We start from the raw sequence: 24,588 nt of genomic DNA on the forward strand, positions 1-24,588 counted from the left end.
ATAATAATAATAATAATAATAATAATAATAATAATAATAATAATAATAATAATAATAATGATGATGATGTTACTGCTTTCATGTCCCACAAACTACTCTGACAGTTTTTGAAGTTGCTGAGGTGCTAAAATACTGTCCTGTAGGAGTTCTTTTACATGTTGGTAAATCTACCTTGACCACCTTCAAATATTACTGAACTGAGTCAATTTGAACTTGCTTATTGGGAATCAGGAATTAAATCTTAATCGCAGAGGACATAGAACCTCAATGGACGCAAGCTTCTAGAGATGACTTTTGAAAGGGCCATGTTCTTTCTGTAGGTTTGAGTTGCTTCACCATCTTGCTTATATATCCTCCCCGAATGCCACCCACTGAAACTGCAGGTCAATCTCAATCCATAGTATTTAGCAGAGTAGACATTGTCGAGGATTCTGGTGCTTCAGCACAATAAGTACTACTGGTTGACAACTACAGGGACACGTTCAGCTTAGTTACTCTGCTTCACAGATATCTGTATAGTCAAGAGGATATTAATGTAGGGTATACTGTATTCTGATGAACTTAAATAAACTAAATAGGCTTTCCATCCATGTAGTAGACATATGAGGCATTCCTCCGTATAGCAGTAATGTGTGACAGCTATAGCTATTAGATTGTTCTCTAGGGTTAATACAAACATTCAAAAATCCTTTCAGTCACCTTTCTTGAAGGACAAGAACTACTATATATGTATACTCTCTCCTCATTTGCAGTGTTATCCTTTTACATCAGACAATTAATAACATTCAGGATCTGCCTGGTGTAATGTAATCCCAGGTCTGCCTTAACATCCCTCTTCCCTCTAGTATCATAATTAGATGGCAAATTATTTTCCATATGCATTCTGTTGGAACGATTTGTTTTATGTCGCACTCACACAAATGGGTCTTATAGCAGCGATGGGATAGGAAAGGGCTAGAGTGGGAAGGAAATTGCCGTGGCCTTAATTAAGATACAGCTTCCAGCATTTGCCTGGTGTGAAAATGGGAAACCATGAAAAACCATCTTCGAGGCTGCTAATGGATAAATGATATACTATTATATATCTTAAGTATGGCCTTGAGGCATCAGGGTTCATTATGTGCCGAGAGCATCCAGCAGGTCTCATCAAGTAACGATCAGCGTCAGAGCACGTGAGACCTGCTGGTGTCCTAAGTCACCGTAAGAATAATGCCAGAACAACACACACACACCCGTGCAGATACTTAAGTATCTGTTGCTTCACAATACTATGTTTGATAGAAACAAACAATACTGCATAAAAACTGCCAATTTCAATGACGGTGCTAGCAGGTCTCACAGTGCACATCAACCCTGTACATTAATTGAGTCCATATACTGTGAGGAGTGTCCCAAAAAGCCATCTTTGTGCTTACTTTGTTTTCAAAGTCAATAATAAAATGATATCTCACACTGTTGCATTCTTTCCTTTTCTATGATCACTTTTGTATTATTTTTATTAAGATTAACTTTATGTTGATCATCCACGAGTACTGTATGATTTTCTTTATTATTAGTATTATTATTACTGATAATGTTAAATTTTCAACTTTACACCAAGGTATTATTATGATTTACCAAACTGCGTAAAGTTAAATGCTTTCATTCCTATTTGGGCAAAAAATACAAAATAAAGAAATAGAATAAAATAAAAAGAATTTATTATGAAACAGAAAATTCATATTGAATAATTTCACAAATATTCTAGCTCATGAATACTCTCTCTAAGTCCCACTTCATAAGAAGTTAGTTTGCCTCCTGTACAGACGAACCAGAAAGTACATAAGCATAATTTTTGGACGACATACAGTGCAGCTTCATTACATATGATATGTCATGAGACCGCTGGCAGATCTCACCATCCACAAGGAAAGAGTTAGTGTGTCTGATAGTCGCCAACATGTTAACAATCCCTCAAGTCACAGAATAACTTTTGAATTCACAGACTATATTTTAAAGAGCAAGCAAACAGTCTCCTAGTCAGCCCTATTGATTATCTACAATGACAGGCAGAGAATGATGTGAATATAACTATTCACCACTCACGGATGACAAAAAAAAAAAAAATAAAAAAAAAAAAAAAATAAATAAATAATAATGAACAGAACAAGAATGTGTATCCGAGTATGTTAATTGGTATAGTAATTATCTGGCAAAGAAAAAGTCCTGGTTTCAATTCAATTCTCAATCATACTGTGCTATTTCAGCGTTTTACTGAATTATGAAGACAGTGAGGTAAAAAAGAAAAGAAAAGAAAAGAAAAGAAAAGAAAAGAAAAGAAAAGAAATGAAAAAGATAATCTACGTTCTGCTTAAACCACAGAGTACAGAGATGGGCACATTTTCACAAGGATACACAACAGCTAGTATAGAATAAAATCAATTCTACATCTCTAAAACATGTTTGAAGTCTAGTGAAACATAGACGGACTACATTACAGTAAGACAATAAGTCTTACTTTCAGGTCTACTAATATTACTAGAATCATACAATGTACAGTAGAAGTCCGCTATACTGAGTACAGCATATAACAATAGTCCCATTACAATGTCAGTTCTTGTCTGTCCCTTCAAAATTCCTATATTAAACTGCATACATACCTCCCAACTTTACAAAACCAAAAATCAGGAGATTTAGATATGAATATCAGGAAAAATTGGGAAGAATCAGGAGATACAATTGGTCAAAAATGCTTATTATACATGTCTTGCGCAATACAGGAGTACTATGGTATATTAAAACACATATTGTCTCAAAACCTGACTGTTGCTATACAAGGCTAAAAATTACACATCTCTATTCCCTCATAGGAAGTATGTGAATGAGATGATCGGTCTCTGATAAGCCTTCCGAAAATAGTATGAACTCATGCTCCACACGTACGAATCACTCATGTACTTAGATGCTATTACTTAGCAAATGTATAGATTAATATATTGCATCACGCACCTGCATGATTATGCAAGTACAATGCTATTTTTATCAAGTAATAAATTAAAACTCGCCAGAATTGTCTCCAAATGGCTCTTAAATTCTCTAGAAAAGTCACTAGTGACTACTTTTGAAATTCTTCACTACTAAGAAGAACTCAGAATCTAGCGACTAGTCTCTAGAACTGACTAGACCGATGTGAATGAACACGAACATAGAACGCGAGAACGAGAAATTGACAATCGATATACGCGTCGTGATATACAGGTTTCAAGGAACATCGCAGATTCCCATCCATTTCTCGTACTAATAAATGTTGATATTTTATTTGAAAGCAGCCAATAAGCGAAGGACTCCCACTACTTGCGTACAAAGCTGAAATGACGGAATTTGAAAACAAATGTTTGAAGTTCACCAAAAAATAAGCTAAAATTGTGAGAAATAATAGAATAATCGGGAGGCGGGAAAAACTATCGAAAATCTGGAGCTTTCCGCCTAAATCAGGAAACTTGGTAGGTATGTGTGTATTACCCTTCGGTTACAACGAGAGCCTTATCACTGATGCATCCGTTATTACGAGCGGTTAAGCGTGCACGATTTTTTTCCGTTACCGATATTTACGCACCCCAGCAATTATGTTGCATGGGACAGGTCATATTCGGTATCGCTTCCTTGCTATGACCACTAGCAAGCTCTCTCGTCAATATTCGAAGGCTATGTTGGAGTCAATAAGCAATTACAAGATATTAGAATCATTCCATATTGACAGTTTCCACTTTATGGTTAGCAATACTGTCGACTGGCATTCAATAAAGAAAATTCGAAATGAAAGAGAACTGTTTTCGTAATAAATGCATAAATAACTTGTCTGAAAGTACTTGTTAATTTATTACAAATACAGGCTGAATAAATGATCGCTTAATTTTAATGCTAAATACTGCAATTAAGAATGGGATACACCTCAAGATACGGCAGAGTACATAATTGATTTCAGAGGTTAGTTTATATTTTCTCGCATCTAGTTAAATTTCGCAAAGGCTATTATCATGTAAATTTATGGCAAGAAGGTTGTTATTTTTCTACTGGCACTTGAAGTACGTTTAATCATACATATAGTACTGTTAAGTTAAGTGACACTGTTTATATAAGAAAACTGAAACGTTGGCCACATAATGCGACCTTCGTTATGTTCACTTGCGAACTCTCTCTTCGACATTCGAAGGCGATGTCAGCGACAATTAGTAATGCCCTTAAACTGCTGTTCTGCAAAGAAAATAAGAAATGAAAGAGAACGTATTTTTGTAATAAATACATAAATAACATAGTCGATAGCATTTGTCAACTAATTAACTAAGTAAACGACCGCTTAATTTTAATACTATACACTGAAATTAAGTAAGAATGTGATATACCTCAAGATATGGCAGAGCGCATCACTGATTTCAGAGGTTAGTTTATATTTTCTCGCGTCTGGTTAATCATACATATAGTACGGTTAATTTAGGTTAGGTGATCCTGTTTGAATAAGAAAACTGAAGCGTTTGCAACAAAATGCGACCTTCGGTGTCATTTTCTGTCTATGTACATTTGCGAGCTCTCTCATCGACATCCGAAGGCTTTGGAAAATTCTAAATTCCTATGGAGGGAATTAGATATTTTTCACCAATAGAGCATGTCAAAAACATATTAGATGTAACTTTTCAGGCATTTGCTCTGAATCTCCACAATGGAATTTATGGAGATTGATCTCCCGTATGCAGTTATCAGACTGTGCCTCTTATATAGGCTTCTGATAAGTTCAACTGCATACACCCAGCGTCAGTGGGTAGGATCTGACACATCCCACTCTGAAGAGTCTAGTGTCAGACCTAAGACGAAACGCTGGTAAATAGAGCAAACGCCTGAAAAGCCTTACATCTAATATGTATCCGAAGGTTTTGTCGGAGTCGGTTTGTAATACTCGTTGACTGCTGTTCTCTACAGAAAATTCGAAATGAAAGAGGATAACACGTTTTTGTAATAAATGCGAAAATAACATGGCAGTTAGCAGGTGTTAACTCGTTAGAAATGAAGGCTGAAGTAAAGGATCACTCAACTTTAGTTTTATACACACAAATTAAGTAGGAATGTGTTACACTTCAAGAAATGGCAGAGTACATCACTGATATTAGAGGATAGTTTACATTTTCTTGCGTCTAGTTAAATTTCGGAAAGACTATTCCCATGCAAATTTTAGCTAGGAGGTTATCATTTCTCAATATGCACTTGAAATGTTTTCATGGTACATATATGGTTAGGTTACATGAAGCTGTTTGAAGAAGAAATCTGAAACTTTTGCCACAGAAGTCTCTGGAGTGATACTATACATTTTGCAGAATAAAATTAAACATACAGTTTCATGTACTATCGGATTTTGAAAAATAATAAACAAGTAAGGTATAGCATGGACATGATCTACAAAACTGCAAATTTTGATCAAACTGATTGCAGTTTCATACTGATTTTAACGTGCATAAGGTTTTTTCCCTGACTTCAACGGAAAATCAGCTATAACGACAATCCGCTACTGTGAGTAAATTCTTTACCGTTAAGAATTCTCACTATAACGGACTTCTACTGTAAAATTTTTACACTCCTTCCTGATTTCACTTCCGTCTTGTTAGCACCATTTCCTCTGGAACTACGAAAACTGTTATGATCACTTTTCGACCCATTTTTACAAACTTATAGCATTGACAGAAGCATTAATTTAAATTTTTGATGTACCCAAAACCAACAGAGGAGCTAATTTTTCAGCATATCATATACCTACGTGGTAAAATTCCCAGCTTAGCTATGTATACTACTGCTTTATAAAAGACTACCTGTTACCCATGGCTTCGCTCATGATGATTTCGTAATTTGATTAAAAAAAAATTTCCTCGGTACTGCACTAAGACATTATCTGAAAATCCCTAAAGTATAAAAACTTGCCGAAGAATTGAATTTCATTTACCCCAGAACCTCTTTGTAAACCACGTTTGTGGCATTGCCTTTTGGGGCTAAGATGACCAAGCTACTGGCCTAATCCGGAGCATGCAACATGGAACTCTACATGTGAGAAACAATCCTCTTTTAAGTCTAGAAACAGGAAGGGTTTCTTTATTTCTAAAGGAGATTCCAAATACCAATTTTCATGTCTGTAACAATTTAGTTTTTGAGATATATGTATCCCCATAGAGAGAATTTAACCCCTTCTTCACTTATTTTTGATCTCTAGTTTAAGTTGATTTTCCGAAAACAAAAAGTACGTAATTCTTTATTTTTAAAGGAGATTACAAATACCAATTTTCACGTCTGTAACATGTTAATTTTATGAGATATACTGAAGATATACTCATTTTAAAAACTGCCCCACTCCTTGGCTGAGTGGTCAGCGTTGAGGCCTTCGGTTCACAGGGTTTCGGGTTCGATTTTGGGCTGAGTCGGGGAATTAAATCACATGTGATTAATTCTTCTCGCTCGGGGACAGGTTGTTTGTGTTTGTCCCAACACTATCCTCTTCACATTCAATCAACACAACACTCTACCAACCACAACAGGAACATGCAATAGTAATTACATCCCTAGACATAGGGTTGGTGCCAGGAAGGGCATCCAGCTGTAAAACAGGGTCAAATTCACATTTGCGACCCAGTTCGCACCCGCAACCCCACAGGTGTGGGAAAAGCAGTAGAAGAAGAAGATACTCACTTTAAAAATTCACCTGCCTTTTCTATTATTTCACCCCCATAAGTGAATTTTCAAAAAAAAAAAGTGTTCATTTATTTTTAAAGGAGATTCCAAGTACCAATTTTAACGTCTGTAACATCTTCAGTTTCTGAGATATATGTATTTTCATATAAATAATTGAAATCTTTCCTCACTTCTTTTCACCTCCCCCACCCCTCCCCCCCATCAACCCTTAAGTAGATTTTCTGAAAACAAAAATTTGTGTTCTTTTATTTTTAAAAGATATTCTAGATACCAGGTTTTTGTGATATATTGTAGATAATCTCGCTGCTGTAGAATCTTGGAGTTGATGTTGCCATGATTATGGCAGTTCATTTCTTTATCCAATTCCTAGAGCAGGGGTAGTGTGGTGCCAATATCTCCGTAACGGATGGTTTTAGGGCCTAAAAACATGATTTTTGGGCCCGTTTTGTTCTTTGCATCAAGGGGCTTAAAATGAGCTTTGTCTCGTCCTTGTACGACAAATTCGATTTCACCTATATTAGCCTATTATTATTATATTTTTATATCTCCCCCATTTCCCCCCCTCAGATTGTTTTGAAAATAAAATACACCCCATGTTACTCACTGGCAATGTAGCTTTCTACAGGTGAAGTAATTTTTAAAATCGGTTCAGTAGTTTTTGAGTCTATCTGTTATAAACAAATATACATATTATTCCTCTTTATAATATACTAGCAAATGTACCCGTGCTTCGCTACGGTATTCTACATTGTATTCGAATATCGGAGTAAATACTGTACATACAGTAAATAAGATTGTTTTAAAATGGCATGTCTCTTAGCGTTATCCGAGAAACAGCATAGGGAGGTTCCCAAACGGTGTTTCCAATGTAAAGTGCTTGTTACGGATTTGTGATAACGGCAGGCTCACTTGCCTACTGCCATTCACAATCGAGTTGGGAAGTTTTCATTATAATTGCAGGCCCCATCGCCTACTGCGCGGTCACAATCGATTTGGGAGTTTTCGTTACAATGGCAGGCCCCCTTTCCTACTTCCAGACAGATTACAGTTTTCATTAGAATGTTTGGCAACTTCCCTACTACCAGTCGAAATTGAGTTGTGCAGTTACAATTATAATGACTGGCCCCTTTTCCTACAGCCAGCCAGCTTACTACCAGTCACACCAAGTTGGTGAGTTTCCATCAAAATAGCAGGTACTATGCCTAATACCAGTCACATTTTAGATGGATACATTTGTTTATAAGGGCAGGTACCCTTGCCTACAGCCAAACACAATCGGGTAGGGGTCTTTTAAACAACAATGCATGCTCCCTTGCCTTCTGCAAGTCAAATCGAGTAGTGAATTATTCACTGCAATGGTAGGCCTTCCTTATTAATGCCAGTTACACAGGTGTTGGAGAAGGACTCCATTCCTACTGCCAGCCAAAGTCGGTGTGGGGAGTACTGATTACAATAGCAGACACACCCTTTCTCGATCGCTACAAGACGACATCAGTGAATATATATAGATCGACATACGAAAGTATGTTCCTCTTCATCTCGCGCCATAGCTTTACCGCCTTAGGTCCCGCAATAAACATCATAGAAATCTGCCCCCACCCTACACGTAACGTTGCAACAATACACCACAAATATTAGCACAGTCAACCTCTAAGCTATCAGAGGAACGTCTTCCTTAATTCGAATTTTGTATTCTTGTCGAGCTGAATATGTTTACTACACCCTCAACAAAGTGATTCTTTAACTACCATGTTCATCTCACACTTGGATTCAGATATGTTATATGCATTTGTACAAGTTTGGATATGTTGAGCCCTGTCTCATACTTACGCTGCGCTTGACCTATATGGCACCTGACGAAGAAATATCTACAAATTTTAATTCTTTAACTGCCAATTTCACCTTGTACTACGAAAATTTGAATATGTTATTTGTATTTGAAATTATTATTTAATGAGTCCTAACTCGTATGAATTATAGCTTTTGTTTCACCCTTCATGGACTGTTTTGAAATGGCATTACTGAATATCTACAATTCGAACCTTCACTGCCAAGTTCATCTCGCACCATGAGTTCAGATGTCACGTACAATTCTAAGAGGCTGTTAAATCCTAACTCGCATTTGAACTACACTCGCACCAGTGCCATTCAATGAATGATTGAACGCAGACCTTTTGTGCCAAATCCATCACGAACCTACGTTTTCGAATGTGTTTCATGTGTTTTTTGCATTTATCGAGTCCAAACTCACGCTTGTGCAATTTTTGTCTCACCCTTCACTGCTGTTTTTAGAATTGACGCTTATTGAATAAGTGATTTCAATCCCTAACTGCCAAATTTAATCTCAACCCAAATATTTTTAAAATGTTATGTGCATTTTTGAGACGATTGTGTTTATTGAAATCTAACCTATGTTTTGTACTACACTCGCGGCAGGCAACATTCAATGGAAGAGTGTCTAAAATAATTTGAATCTCCAATGCCAATCATCTCGTACTTCCGCAGGGTTTTGTTACAGTTTATATGTTTATATGTTTATACGTTTTTTGTTTAAGTGATTATGTTATCTCATGTTTATACAATTTTGACTCACCCTTCATGACCATTTTGAAACCGACGTACTTCACGTCTTCATGTTCTCTCATTTAATCACACTGATGTAACACCTTGTGTAATATAAATGTCTACATGCTATGCCTATTTCCCACATTTTGGCTGAAGATGAAGCCAAACAGCGTCGAAACTAGTTCCAAGTGTAAATATATGTTGTTGATAAACTATAACATTTATCTGTATTGAAAAGGTGGACCCTTTTAAGTTTCCTATCTTCCATTCTCAATTCAATACGGACAAAAATAAAATTCTTAGATTTAAATATACGAAAGTATATGCATGCTTAAAATATTGCAGACCTTCATTTACAGATTGACTGCTGCAAAATGGTACATCATATCGACAAAGGATTGTACCATAAGACGTCAGATTTAGTGGCCTAAATGGCTGATCGTATGATATCTGATCTATTCATGGGTCAGATTGAGTTAGAAACGTTGAATAGGGTAAAATTTTTGTAAGATTATCTCACATTGCATTACTTTTCAGATAATTATGTGACAGCTACATACATAGCATTTGGCTCACATATGGCTACTGGATGGGCCAATTTTCGTGTAGGGTTTGATGATTCTATCTTTCTTATAAGTGATTGAAAATATGAATTATGCATGTGAAAAGTCCAAATTTACTTAACATCAAGAAATAGACAAAAATCAGTTGTAGATCACTCCAAATTGAATGGAGATTGTGCCTTCCTTTATGTGATAGGACTTCGCGAAGATCTGCACCATCATTAAAATTGCCTCCATATTTCGATATTCTTCGGGGAAAAAAGTGAAAAATTTAAAGCTCTTGGAAATGTTCTGTCCGTTACAGGCTAAAACGTATAATTTTGGCAAATTTCTGTTTTCTTGTTTGTCTGGCAGATTATGCCGCAATGTGGATTTTGGGCGAGGAGGGTTAAAATTAGGACTTCCAGGAAACTAAACCAAAAAATTATGCAGAAGGTTGTTATTATTACCCCTTAAACGCGTAGCTGTGCGAACATTTCGCCAAAATAGTCAATGTACAGGCACACAGTCGTTAGGATTTTACTTATATAGATAAATAAGGAATCTGCTCCACGTACAACACCTTTCGGTCTATGTCTGCTGGACTTACCCTGCAAAACCGACCATTCATGATATCTCCCTTATTAATCTTTCTGTCGAAAAAATACACATGAAAAAAGTTTTAGAAATGGATTTCCAACAAATTTGGTCGATTTCCAGTCAGGTTGGTCATGTACTGTATATATTGTGGAAGAGTAAATTCACCATTTCGGTTCCCTATAAACCGCCAGTCCATTCCAGGAACAGGAAATGTTATTGACCTTTAAAATCTCCCTTTGGAAAAGTGGATGCTAAATATAAAGTTTGGTTCAAATATCTTCAATAGTTTTCAAGTTGTAAGAAATACACTCAACAACCGCCTGCTCTTAAGTTAAGTCCGGTTAATGATATCTCCTTATAAATCCTCTTACTGAAATGATGCACATGAGAAAAAAGGTTTAAAAATTAATTTCCATTAAGGCAGGTAGATTTCTATTAAGTTTGGTTGTGCATATTTTGTGGGAGTGCAAAATCACAGTTTCGGTTTCGTATAAACCCCCCAGTCATTTCATGGATTTAGAAACAATATTTGCCCTGAAACTTACCAAGGACAGGTGGATTCTAAATATGAATTTTGGTGGAAATATATCCAGTAGTTTCCAAGTTATAGACAAACAGACAAACAAAAAAACAGACACCAAAGCTAAAAATATGCAGATGGTCATTATTACACCTGAAACGGATAACTGTACAGAAATGTCGCCAAAATAGTCAATGTACAGACACACTCTAGAAGTGCAGACCTTTATTTCGGGAGTTACTGCTTTGAAACTCTGCGACATATCTGCAAACGGACCTCACCATCAGACGCCTCTTTCAGTGTTCCACATGGTTGGTCCCATGACATCTTCTCGTATCTCCTATATTTATGGGTTAGATTGAGTTAGAATCATTGGGTGTGAAATTTTGTACAGTTTTGTACAGTTTTCGTTTTATGAAATTTGGCTATCACATTGCCACTGGTCATGCCAATGTGCGTGCCGAATGTCATGATTCTATCTTTCCTATAAGTGTGCCAAATTAATGTTAACATATACGTGTGAAAGTACAAAATTAACTTGAAATCGAGAAATACAGCTCTATTTAACGTATAAGGAATAGAGATACGATAAAAAGTCATAGGACCAAAGTTGTAGATCTCTCCAAAATGAAAGGCGATTGTGCTTTCTGATTTGTGATAAGACATACAGATTAGCCACGAATTATCCCGAAACGAAGGTGTGCACCGTCGTTAAAATTGCATCCATATTTCGATATTTTCCGGGGCCGAAAGTTATACATTTGCATAGCTTAGAATATTTCCTCAAAGGAAAGAGTGTCAAGCTTTCGGGATTAGCACTCGCATACATACGGTGTAATTAAGGAAGAAAATAATTCAGTAAAGAAAGTTGAAATTAATAGAAAAAGGATTAAAACTGAGGACACCCGGATAACGACAAATATGTAAATACCAGGTGAATGTATTGGAAAATCAAATGCCCCTCAATAAATTATGCTGGTGTGAGTTATGGATATAAGAAAGAGTTTACAGAGGAGAATTTAGGCACAGGCATTCATAGGTCAACAGATAAGATGACTAATGGTGTTATTACTTAAGCTATTCGAGAACAGTTATAAACTCCAACGATATTCCGCCAATATCCCGCAGAAGGAACAACCATGAATTTAAAGGTATGATGAGGAAAATGGCAATACGTTACTTCCCTGCTGGCAAGCAGTCAGAGACGTTGCCATGGTAACCTGTAGGTTCGTTGTCGGTCTGTCGGTCACACACGCAGACCATGATACCCGCAGAAAATAGTAAATTTCTCTGTCATTTGAATAGTAAGGTAAATTATGAACATAACGAAAGTTGTTTATAATGAAGAGACGTTTCACATACGGTCCACGGAGTTTATAGGAAATCAATAGTATAAGAGAAAATGGAGGAAAACCGTCCCGATTTTCCTATAAACCCCCCGTCTAATCAAAGATTTTGAAATGAAATGCATATAGAAACCTTCCTCGGGGTGAGTATACTCCAAATATGAAGTTTAGTTGAAATCTATCCAGCCGTTTTGCCGTGATGGTGGAACAGACAAACAAACAGACACGAAAAGTAAAAACCACCGATTCGGTCTTGAGTTGACCTAAAACGGATAAATATCTGAAAAATTGGCAAAACAAACGAAATTACAGACAGCGGACCCCCTACAACTTTATTTATAAGATAATTTCACTGCTGTAGAATCCTAGAGCTGACATTGCCATGGTTACGGCAGTTCATTACTTTATCGGATTCCTAGAGAAGGGGTAGTCTAGTGCCAATATCTCCGTAACGGTTGGTCTTAGGGCCTTAAAACATGGTTTTCGGGCCCGTAGAGCTTACCGAGTTTTGCTCTTTGCGTCAAGAGGATTAAATTGAGCTTTGTCTCGTCCTTATATGACAAATTCAATATTTTGCCTATAGTAGCCTATTATTTTTATATCCCGCCCCGTGCCCACCACCTCAAATTGTTTTGAAAATAAAATACAGCCTATGTTACTCACTTGCAATGTAGCTTTCTATAGGTGAAGTAATTTTTAAAATCGGTTCAGTACTTTTTGAGTCTATTCGTTACAAACAAACAAATTTTTCCTCTTTATAATATTAGTATTGACGTCCGAAACGGGGGAGGAGCCTACGGTCAGCTGTTTCCAATATGGCGGCGAGACAGTGACGGGAAATGAACACAACAGTGATCGGGTGTGCGTCTGTAGGATTTATTAAGTGTTCAAAATGTCTTTGGTGTCATGTGCGCAACTGTTGAGAGTTGTCGGAGATTTCACGCGTCCATTAGTGGAAGGGGAAGAAATATTCAAGCGTAATTACTTGATATGTGTAGGTAAAAAGTTTGAAACAGAAGATGAAACTGGTGTTGTAGCGTTGTGTTTACAATCATCCCACATTGATTCAAAACCCCACAAAGTTAATGTTGTCTTGAACAAAGGGAGTGAAAATGTGAAGTGCAACTGTACATGTAAAGCGGGTTTGTCAGAGAAATGTTACTGTTGACACGCTAATGCACCTTAGTTAAGCTACTGTAATTTTCCACTATTAGAGGTTATGGAGTAATTTCTTGTTGATTAGGTCCATGCCAAAGCCTTAGCCAGGTGACGGGGAGTTACCTGTCTTGTAAACTGTAATCTTGGGGAAGAAATAAAATAATAATTCTACTAAGTAAATGTTGTAAAGCAAATAAATCCTAGGCTTTATACAGGCTTGTGTTGGAACAGCCCACATCCTAATCTTAATATTCTTCCATTTTTACCATCAGCACAAAAGTTAGAACTTAGAACCGACAATAATAAGTATAAAAATTATAACTACCTACAGAATATGCAGAGCAAAGTTTGAAAATTATAATTAAAGAATACTATAACCTCTACAGTCACAGCTGTTTGGGGTTGAAGAATATTTGGTTTGTCGAATTCTACCAAATAATTAAGTTATGGCTTCTAATTTATGATGATCGGGCGAGTTGGCCGTGCGGTTAGGAATGTGCAGCTGTGAGCTCGCATCCGGGAGATAGTGGGTTCGAACCCCACTGTCGGCAGCCCTGAAGATGGTTTTCTGTGGTTTCCCAAATGCTGGGGCTGTACCTTAATTAAGGCCACGGCCGCTTCCTTCCCATTCCTAGACCTTTCCTGTCCCATCGTCGCCATAGGACCTATCTGTGTCGGTGTGACGTAAAACAAATAGCAAAAAAAGCTACTTTATGATGGCAAAATACTACGTATTTTCTTTCATTGAAAGAAGTATTTTATAGACAATTTAAATGCAGTGTTTAATTACTACCAGTTAAAGATATTACTCACACGTAGATAGTTAATTTACTGTCTGCTGTTACACATATGAAGAAGTTTACAAAGAGCGGATTACATTCTATGTGCGGCACAGAAATATTAGGCTACAACTTTATCAGTATTTTTGATGTAGCTAAATCTTTGTGAATACAAATTAGAGACAATAACTATCAATGAGTACAATAAACAGTACCGGTACCTACGCTGTGGAAAGAAGTCGTCTTCACGAGAATGCAGACTGCACACTGTCATGTATCGCGTAACGCGTTTTCCAATTGACAGCGCGGAAGCCCATCTTTCTCTCTGAACTTTTTGTACAGGAAAGTAATGAAGAGATTTCGCATCCGTTTTATACGATTTGCAACCGTATACAGAGCAGTACCTCCTCAAATTTGACAATTTTCTTTCTATTTCCATCACAACGTCAATGCTTTGCCATGTAAATAAAGCTCACCAGTCACTATGTTGCAGCTTCAACATTCTTCCGCGTGGCTGCGCCATCCAACTTTTCTGACGTCAATAGAAGTATAGAGAGAAATATGAAGATTCTTCTTCTTTCTTAGTCTCTTTACCCTCCAAGGTTGGCTTTTCCCTGGGACTCAGCGAGGGATCCCACCTCTACCACCTCAAGGGCAGTGTCCTGGAGCGTGAGATTTATGGGTCAGGGGATACAACTAGGGAGAATGACCAGTAACTCGCCCAGGCAGCCTCACCTGCTATGGTGAACAGGGGCCTTGTCGGGGGATGGGAAGGTGGGAAGGGATAGCCAAGGAAAAGGGAAGGAAGCAGCTGTGGCCTTAAGTTAGGTACCATCCCGGCATTTGCCTGGGGGAGAAGTGGGAAACCACGCAAAACCACTTCGAGGATGGCTGAGGAGGGAATCAAACCCCCCTCTACTCAGTTGATTTCCCGGGGCTGAGTGGACCCTGTTCCAGCCCTCATACCACTTTTCAAATTTCGTGGCAGAGCCGGGAATCGAACCCGGGCCTCCGGAGGTGGCAGCTAATCACAATAACCACTACACCACAGAGGCAGACCAAAATATAAAGATTATACAGCATAAATTCATGATATTGGAACATTCACATCTCGACTATAATCACTCCATCACTGGAAGAAGAAGTATACTGAGAGACATTTCCCACCCAACAGATCAGCATCACTTAGTATGCACAGCTTCTGTCAAAATGTGGTAGAAATGACTCAAACTGGCTTTCTTAATTTTGCTGCAATTGTTATTAAAAAGTGAACAAAGAAGAAAAACATAAATAGAATCATGCTAAATGGATGATTAAAAAAAAAGGGTTCTGTAAATTTTGATTTTTCTGACATATATTGCTTATTAATGCCTGGGATAAGTGAATTTTACGTTATGCTCTGTCCCCAAAAAATCTGCAATGTCCATCTTTTTTCTTTATCTGTCACTCATTCTTCACCAATGGAACCAGTCACCCAATTTAAACATGATGATTTTAGTAAGTATATTGTCTTTTGATTGTATACAAATATTTACAGGTGCAATGAAAATATTGATGACTTACCTGCTTTCCAGAGAAGATTTCTTTGTTCATGGTTAGAATTAAAAGCCTTGGCAAACCGATGAGACTGAAGTAAACAATCTGTGAGCAGTAACAGATGTTTTGAGCTGAGATTCCTGTACATCCCTTGTTCTTCTCTCTGCTGTTCAGACAGGCTAGCTTCCATATGAAGTAGGTCAGCCTATTAATGTTAAATTTAGGAATGTTCAAGTCCAATCCAAAGATATATGGGAGCACTCAAAAGATAAGGAAATAAGAGTGAGATGCATACATTACAAACTCTGTAAGAATGGAAATAACAGAAAAGTAATTTATAGATTCATTATTATTTTGATTATGATGATGATGATTATAATTACAATACGACCTTCAAACGCAAACAAGTTCTACAACATTTAAAAGAAAAAGAAAGAGAGAAATTAATAACTGCAACAAAAATTACTTTGCAAGTTCCACTGAGAATTTATACGATTCTATCCATGATAACTAACTGAAAAATATTTTACATACAAGGTTATTTCATACACAGAGTAATACTTACATTTTTTTTTTAAATATGGAAAATGAATTGATTATAGTCATCCTTATGTAAGCAAGGAACCATTTCCCCCTCAAAATCTAGAGCAATTAAAGGGACGACCGATAACACTAATGCTATCACTTAATAACAAGAAACACTTTCATTTTTAAAACATATTTATCGAGTACAATTGAAAATACCAGTTTATAATATTGTTAGATATCAATGCTGAGAGATGATAAATGGTATTTATTCCACTCAAAACAGAAATTATAAGTTTTATGTTCAGGTCTGATTTTACACAAGCAGAAAGTAAACTGCCAAATTTAAGAAACAGAACAATATATAAAGGTTCTATTGTGCTTTCAAGCATCAATATATGGGTTAGTTAACTATTATGCAGAATCTCTTAAGCATTCTTTAAATTATGAGCATAAAGCTTGTGAAAATATTATTCACATATTAAGCTCACAGTATTAGAAAGTAGGTATTACAGATTTTTCTTTGTCGTGCTCATTTAACATAACTATACTGATATGTTTTAGGCAATTCTGGGATGGGAAAGAACTGGGACTAGGAAGGAAGTGAGAATGACTTTAATCAAGGTATAGCCCCAGCATTTGTCTGGAGTGAAAACAGGGAAACCACAGAAAACTACAGTGAGTTTCTCTCATTGGTTGGCCAGCAGGCGTGCCCAGCTAATCTGCCTCCTGTTGACTCATCACTTCCTGTTACATAGCACAGAGACAGCACGGGAATGCCCAAACTTCACAGTTCAGGTCCGTGCTTAGAACGTGTATGAAGTGTTGATCTGTTGCTCCAACCATTCTCAAGTTGTGAAGTGTTACTTCGGGGTGTAATTCTCATAATGCTTCTACATGTGTACACGGTAAAGGAAAGGGTATTTATGTATGATAATTATGTGAAAAGTGGCCTCCATGGCTCAGACGGCAGCCTCTCACCGCTGGGTTCCGTGGTTCAAATCCCAGTCAAATCATGTGAGATTTGTGCTGGACAAAATGGAGGTGGGACAGGTTTTTCTCTGGGTACTCCGGTTTTCCCTGTCTTCTTTCATTCCAGCAACACTCTCCAATATCATTTCATTACATCTGTCATTCATTAATCATTGCCTCAGAGGAGTGCGACAGGCTTCGGCAACCGGCACAATTCCTATCCTCGCCACTAGATGGGGGCTTTCACTCCATTCCTGACCCAGTCAAATGACTGGAAACAGGCTGTGGATTTTCATTTCAATTATATGAAAACAGAGTTTTGCAGGGAAGTCGTTACGCGATTTGTAACACCATTTCCAGGTGTACACCCTCCACATAGAGAGACCATGCGGAAACTCATAAACAAATTGAGAGGAACTGGTTCTTTACTCAATAAGAAGTGAAGTGTTAAAAAAATGTGTACTTAACAAGGAAACAGTAAATTAAATCGCAGAATGATTACAATATATGCCTACAAAATCCCTAAGATGACTAGGACAAGAAGCTGGGTTTTCAAAGAGCTCAGCATGGTGGGCTACGAAAATGTTAAAATTCATGGGGGAGCTTAAAAAATAAAGTGTATGCAAGAAACCCTCACATGGATGAACTGAAAGATCATAGCAGGAGAGAAACAGCCTCAATTATGGAAGATGAACTTATGTGTGTGAATTGGAGTTTCCTAAATGTGTGGATGCAGGAGGAGAACATTTCCAACATCTCATGTCCTAAGACGAGCTTATTTTCTTAATTCTTAGGTACTAATTTTCTTAATTCTAATTGTTATCTCATTTCATGCACAGATAAAGTGAGCGAAGTCCTGTCCTTGTTGCTATGCCGCGGAACGGGCAGTGACGAGGCTACGAGCTGGGTGCGCCTGCTGGCCAACCGATGAGAGAAACTCACTGTATATTCAGGGCAGCTGATGTTGGGGTTTAAACCCACCATCTCTCTAATGCGATAATACAGTGATATGACATCTGCATAACCAATGCTAAATTATACTTCCTTTTGAACAGTCATAACCACCACCACCACTCAACTCGTATAGTGTATTTTCTTCACTCAGTAAATATCAATGCAATTTGAGCTTTTAGTATTGGTTCTCTCATGAACAGGTAATGTATGAATTCAATGTCATTTATGACAGCAATGACTTCACAGTTATTCATAGTAAATGTGATTATATTCTATCTTCACCAGTAACTATTCTATTTTTCTTTCAGAGAATACTTAACTGCAACAAAACATGTGGCAAATACTTCTAGTGGTTTGTGTTTCACAATGGCAGACAACAAAAGTTAGACTGCCTGTGAGAACATGGCCTCTCAATGAGTATTGAAACCTGCACTCTGATGGAGCTGGGAAGCAGAAATGAGCTTGTCAGAGGCTGAGAAGAAATGGATGAAGGAGAACTGGGGCTGATGAGGAAGAGCTCATACCTGAAGACAGCATTATAAGAAAAAGTGGAGATTGTCCTTTTTTACATTTTCATGTTTGTCCTCGTCTCCATTTTCTACTACCCCCACCCCGATGCTTGTAGTTCAATAACATTTGATCCGTCACCATCTACAGAGGAGTTGTTGTTACCAGTCTTTTGCAAAAAATAAAAATAAATCTGAGAATTCCATTATTATGGGGTTTTGCGCGCATATTTTTATGTAAGTGGCATGTTCTGAAGAACGGTCAAAGAGGAGACTATTTAATACAATTATAACTAAATTGTTTGGTGATACGCATGTGCAAAACCTTTATGCAATCTCCCCCATGATCAATACTTTTCGCACCAGAAGAAATGGAATGTCACTGCCTATGACATACATTTCAGAAGACGATTCACACATATTAAAGAATGATTATTTGCCAGTGGGGCTTTATCCCATATTGAGCCATGCTTATTGAATATCGTCAGCTGCTGTGGAATTTAATTTTGGTTCAGACACGGAACTCTCATTTAAATTTAGAGGAATTTTGAATGTAATGTGCACTGTTCAACTGCTAAGGAGCAAAACAGCGACTATTCCTGTCCACGAAGTACAGGTGAACAGTAAGGGTACGAACATGCTGGGTGGATTACTCCTTACTCAGCACTAATCACTTCTTTCTCTTTACACAGGAAGCTGAGAGATGCAAAACATACCCATATATTTCAATAGTGGCGTTCATGCTGAAACTTCACTCATCCCTCTTCTCTCCGCTCCTCCCTCAAGAATCAAATTGGTTTGATTTTGGAATGATGTGCTTATTGTGTGCTGTTCTGTGACTTGTTGGCTCAAGGCCAAGCCTACCTACTCATAATATTATAGACCTATGTTCATTGAAGGTAAAATACCAATATTAAAGTAGTAGGCTACTTGTTTAATGTCCTCTTTTTACTCTACAAATGTAATCTTTCGATAAAGTACGGATTACGGATTGAAATGGAGAATAATATTACATTACTACTGCGTACATTATTGTAATAACCAGTTTTTCTTCAATGGAAATAGGGTTGACATGATAATTGCTGTACTTCCATGGTTTGCGATTGCCTTCAATTCCTTTTAGCAAATATTGACATGTCTGCATTCTTTTTCTTCTACTACCTCTTTTTTCCACACCTGTAAGGTCGCTGGTATGAACTGTATCGCACATGTGGATATGACCCTGTTTTACAGCTGGATGTCCTGACGCCAATCCTATGTGGAGGGATGTGGGATGTAATCACTATTCCGTGTTTCTGCGGTGATTGGTAGTGTGGTGTGTTTTCTCAACATGAAGAGGTAAGTGTTGGGACAAACACCCAGTCCACGAGCCAGAAGAATTAATCACACACGATTAAAATCCCCGACCTGGCCAGGAATCGAACCAGGGACCCTCTGAACCGAAGGCCTCAATGCTGGTCATTCAGTCGGGCACTGAAATGTCTTCACTGACATTCTTAAATAGTCGTGGAATTTCTATGGGTCTTTCTTCACTTTCTGGTATAAATGGTGGAAGTCACTGAATTTCTGCCTTCTTTTATTAATTGGATGTGTGCTGCACCTTCTGTCAGAACTTGAAATCAAGTACAGTTTGCTTGCTACCGTAAATTCATCATCACTACTGTTACTCTACTTAACCACTATTCATGCAGGTAAGCAAGCATAAAAACAAAATTAAATTTAAAGAACATAATGCAATCTTCTCGTAAATGCTGCACAATCATAACTGGATGGAAAAGGTTTTCTCGTAAATGAAGAAAGAGCGAGGATCACCCACCCGGTATGTGTGTCTCTGAAGGGTGAGTGATGAGTGAAGATCACTGCTATGAGCACTGAACGAGGAATAATCCACCCACCATGTTCGTACTCAAAGTCGCCTGACTCCGCATGTGTGCCTATCCCTTTCCACCTCCCCTATAGTGCCACCTGCTCAGCACTCTCACGGTTCAGATGGCCTCGAAGTACTGGTGAGCACACTGACCTATGAGAATGCTACATTTTTCTTTAATAATCTAAACACATATGGCAAGACATTTTTATGCTTTTAAAGACATTCTGCAAATCTACAGGTCAAGTGCTTTCGTCAGAATGCTTTACGATGAAAATCGGTTCAGCCATTCTCTCAAAATCGGTGTACCAGGCGAGTTGGCCGTGCGGTTAGGAGCGCGCAGCTGTGGGCTTGCATCTGGGAGATAGTGGGTTTGAACCCCACTGTTGGCAGCCCCGAAGATGGTTTTCCATGGTTTCCCATTTTCACACCAGGCAGATGCTGGGGCTGTACCTTAATTATGGCCATGGCCACTTCCTTCACATTCCTAGGCCTTTCCTGTCCCATCATCGCCATAAGACCTATCTGTGTCGGTGCGACATAAAGCAAATAGCAAAAAATCGATGTAACAATAATCAGCCTAGTGTTTTAAATATATAGATTCTCAGCTTTTCTACTATCATCACGCAGTTAATAAAGTCAAGGATAAATACCAGCAATTGGGAGTATATAAACTTAATTGTAATCAATGTCCAGCAGACTGGATGCAACTTTGCTATTAGATAGAAAGAACACGTTAACACATCAAAATATGACAGTTTTTCAGCCATGAGTTCCTACATGGTTGATTTAAATCATTCATTCACCCCTTTGGATTTTATGTTTAAGTAGGAATGGTAATTTGCTTAATATCTTTGAAAATATCTTTATAAATTTGGATCAGAAATGTAATCACCGACTTTACAAATAAAAAGTATTTATAATATCCTCCTTACCAATACAAATCGAATCATCTGTTAGATGGAACAGAGTCTATACATGTTTCAGCCTATTCTCAAGGCCATCTTCAGTAGCAGAACAATTATTACATGACACAAAACAAATTAAAAATCTTGATGAAGTGAGATGACAACGATCATGATTAATGAATTAAAAAACATATTGAGGTACAAAGTCCTCTCGTCTGATAGGTCGTTCTTGATTGACAATTAAAACTTGCTGACTGTTAAAATGAAACACTGTGCTTGTTGAGCCTGGGGAAGAAAAAAGAAAACTCTTTTAGGACAGTTGCTGAAAAATGACCTCTTCTAAGAGTCAGAACAGTCCAAGGTCGAGAAAATCGCTCTTTCAAGTGAAAAGAATCCCATTGTCCTCAGAATTACAGTTTATAGGTTGCTAAAAACTTTCAGCATAGCCCTCATACTAACAAAGTACTGAAATTTACCTATGATAACAAAGACATTTACAATAAGATACAAAAGTTGAAAACTAGAAAAGCAGCTGGAATTGATGAAATTTCTGGGGATATATTAAATACAATGGGGTGGGGGATAGTACCATATCTGAAGTACTTATTTGATTACTGTTTGCATGAAGGAGCTATACCAAATGAATGGAGAGTTACTATAGCAGCCCCTCTGTATAAAGGAAAGGGTGATGTACATACAGCCAAAAATTATAGGCCAGTCAGTTTGACATCTGTTGAATGTAAACTTTGGGAAAGCATTCTTTCTGATTATATTAGACATTTTTGCGAAATTAATAACTGGTTCAATAGAAGGCAGTTCGGGTTTAGGAAAGGTTATTTCACTGAAGCTCAACTTGTAGGATTCCAGCAAGATATAGCAGATTTCTTAGATTCAGGAGGTCAAATGGACTGTATCGCAACTGACTTATCTAATGCATTTGATATAATATGATATAATATAATTGGACTAGACAAAAGAGTGACTGAATGGGTGGCTATATTTCTAGAAAATAGAACTCAGAGAATTAGAGTGCGTGAAGAAGCTTTATCTGATCCTGTAAACATTAAAAGGGGAATTCCTCAAGGCAGTATTACTGGACCAATGTGTTTTCTTATATATATATAAATGATACAAATAATGAACTGGAATCAGAGAAGGCTTTTTGCATGGTGACAAATGGGGTTAAAAGTGAGGTTGCGAGTTTCACTAATAGGGAACGTCCTCCCAGTTTTAATTACTGCACTGATGGGGTGAACGTTTCTTATGGGGATCACTGTAAGTACCTAGGTGTTAATAAAAGGAAAGATCTTCATTGGGGTGATCCACATAAATGGGACTGTAAATAAAGGGCACAGATCTCTGCAAATGGTTATGAGGTTATTTAAGGGTTGTAGTAAGGATGTAAAGGAGAGGACATATACATCTCTGGTAAGACCCTAACTAGAGTATGGTTCCAGTGTATGGGACCCTCACCAGGATTACTTGATTCAAGAACGGGAAAAATATCCAAAGAAAAATAGCTTGATTTTTTCCATGTGATTTCCGACAAAATAGTAGCATTACGAAAATGTTGCGAAGTTTGGGCTGGGAAGACTTGGGAGAAAGGAGACAAGCTGCTTGTCTAAGTGGTATGTTCTGAGCTGTGAGTGGAGAGATGGCATGGAATAACATTTGAGTGGTGTTTCTAAAAGTAGGGAAGATCACAATATGAAGACAAAGGTGGAATTAAATAAGACAAATTGGGGCAAATATTCATTTGTAGGAAGAGGAGTTAGGGATTGGAATAATTTACCAAGGAAGATGTTTGATAAATATACAAATTTTTTGAGATTATTTAAGAAAGGACTAGGTAAACAACTGGTAGGGAATGTGCCACATGGGTGACTACCCTAAATGCAGATCACTGATGACTGATTGATGACTGACTGAATATCTGATTTGCCGCCTTGCTTGTGAAGTGGGCAAATTAAAGCACATTTCCAATCCAATTCTCAGGAATTTCCTCAATATGCCATATGTCCTTAAGATTTCTTGAATACTTTGGGCCAGTTTCTCACCACAAATTTTCAAAATTTCACCAACTATTTTAGTTCTCTGGTTATTTGTTTGACTTCTTCAATGTGGAGGATTCTGAGTCTGGATTTGGTGTGGGTTTTACAAAAGTGAGTTGTTCTTTCGGGTATTTGCAGTTTAAAAGGTCCGTGAAGTAATTTGCAACGAATTTTAGAATTTTATTAATCCCCCCCACAATGTTGCTTGCAACTAAGGAGCACAATTGAACTTATTTAGCAGATGAATTTGTTTTTCTCCCTTCCCAGAACTTCTTCATCCTCTCACTAGGATTTTTCTTCTGTTCTTCTCTCTATGCAATGTTGGTTCTCATCTTAGGTTTTCCTGTAAAAGGAAGTTTGTTCACCCATATTCTAAAGCTAGGCTTTTCGCACATAATTATATCTGTTGTGCTGATTTCTTTAAGGTCCTTTTTAATTTCGATTATCCAACTATCCTTGATTTTTAGTGAAGAGGCATAATTAAATATCCTTTTAGTAATTTTTCTTTATCCTCTTCTTCTATTCGATTTGGGCCAGTATAGATGATGGAGTAACTTCAGTATATTGAATGTGTGTTCATCTTCTTCTGCCCTTAGTCTTGATGTTCTGCTGATACCGTTTCATTCGGCCGCTTATTAATTTCCTGCGTTCTTTCGAGAAAACCACCTTTGGAGGTTTCCTTCCCATTTCCTCTCGGAAACACTTGAAGTCTAATATCATATGTCTGAAATGGTTTCTTTCCTGTATATCATCATTTTGGTACACATTTTCACCATATCTAGACGGTTTTCCATGAGCGACCTAGGAACAACTTCCTTTCCTTCAAAGTGAATCAGGTTCTTTCGTGTAAATGTTTCATGGTTCATTCTTAGGAGATGCCCATAAAACTGGACTCGTCTTTTCTCATGGATTCCAAAATTCCTCGTTTCTTGTTGGTTCTGTCTCAGTCACCATTGTCCATTAACTTACCTAGCCCTAGAATCTTCCTCTCCTTCTTTTCTAATTGTTCTATCAATTATCTGCTTGTAAGACCCAATGTTTCAGCAGTGTACAA

The 24,588-nt window shown here is 37.5% G+C and overlaps 1 protein-coding gene across 1 annotated transcript in view; it reads right to left on the minus strand.

Annotated features, from left to right (window-relative positions):
- Positions 1–24,588, minus strand: part of Sec71 (ADP ribosylation factor guanine nucleotide exchange factor Sec71) — a 452,892-nt gene that overhangs the window by 40,831 nt on the left and 387,473 nt on the right. The window contains exon 28 of the mRNA XM_067136654.2: positions 15,779–15,956. Coding sequence (XP_066992755.2) covers positions 15,779–15,956 — 178 coding nt within the window. The remainder of the gene's footprint in view (positions 1–15,778; positions 15,957–24,588) is intronic.

Source organism: Anabrus simplex, chromosome 1 (assembly GCF_040414725.1).
Source record: "Anabrus simplex isolate iqAnaSimp1 chromosome 1, ASM4041472v1, whole genome shotgun sequence".
NCBI classification, from domain to species: domain Eukaryota; kingdom Metazoa; phylum Arthropoda; class Insecta; order Orthoptera; family Tettigoniidae; genus Anabrus; species Anabrus simplex.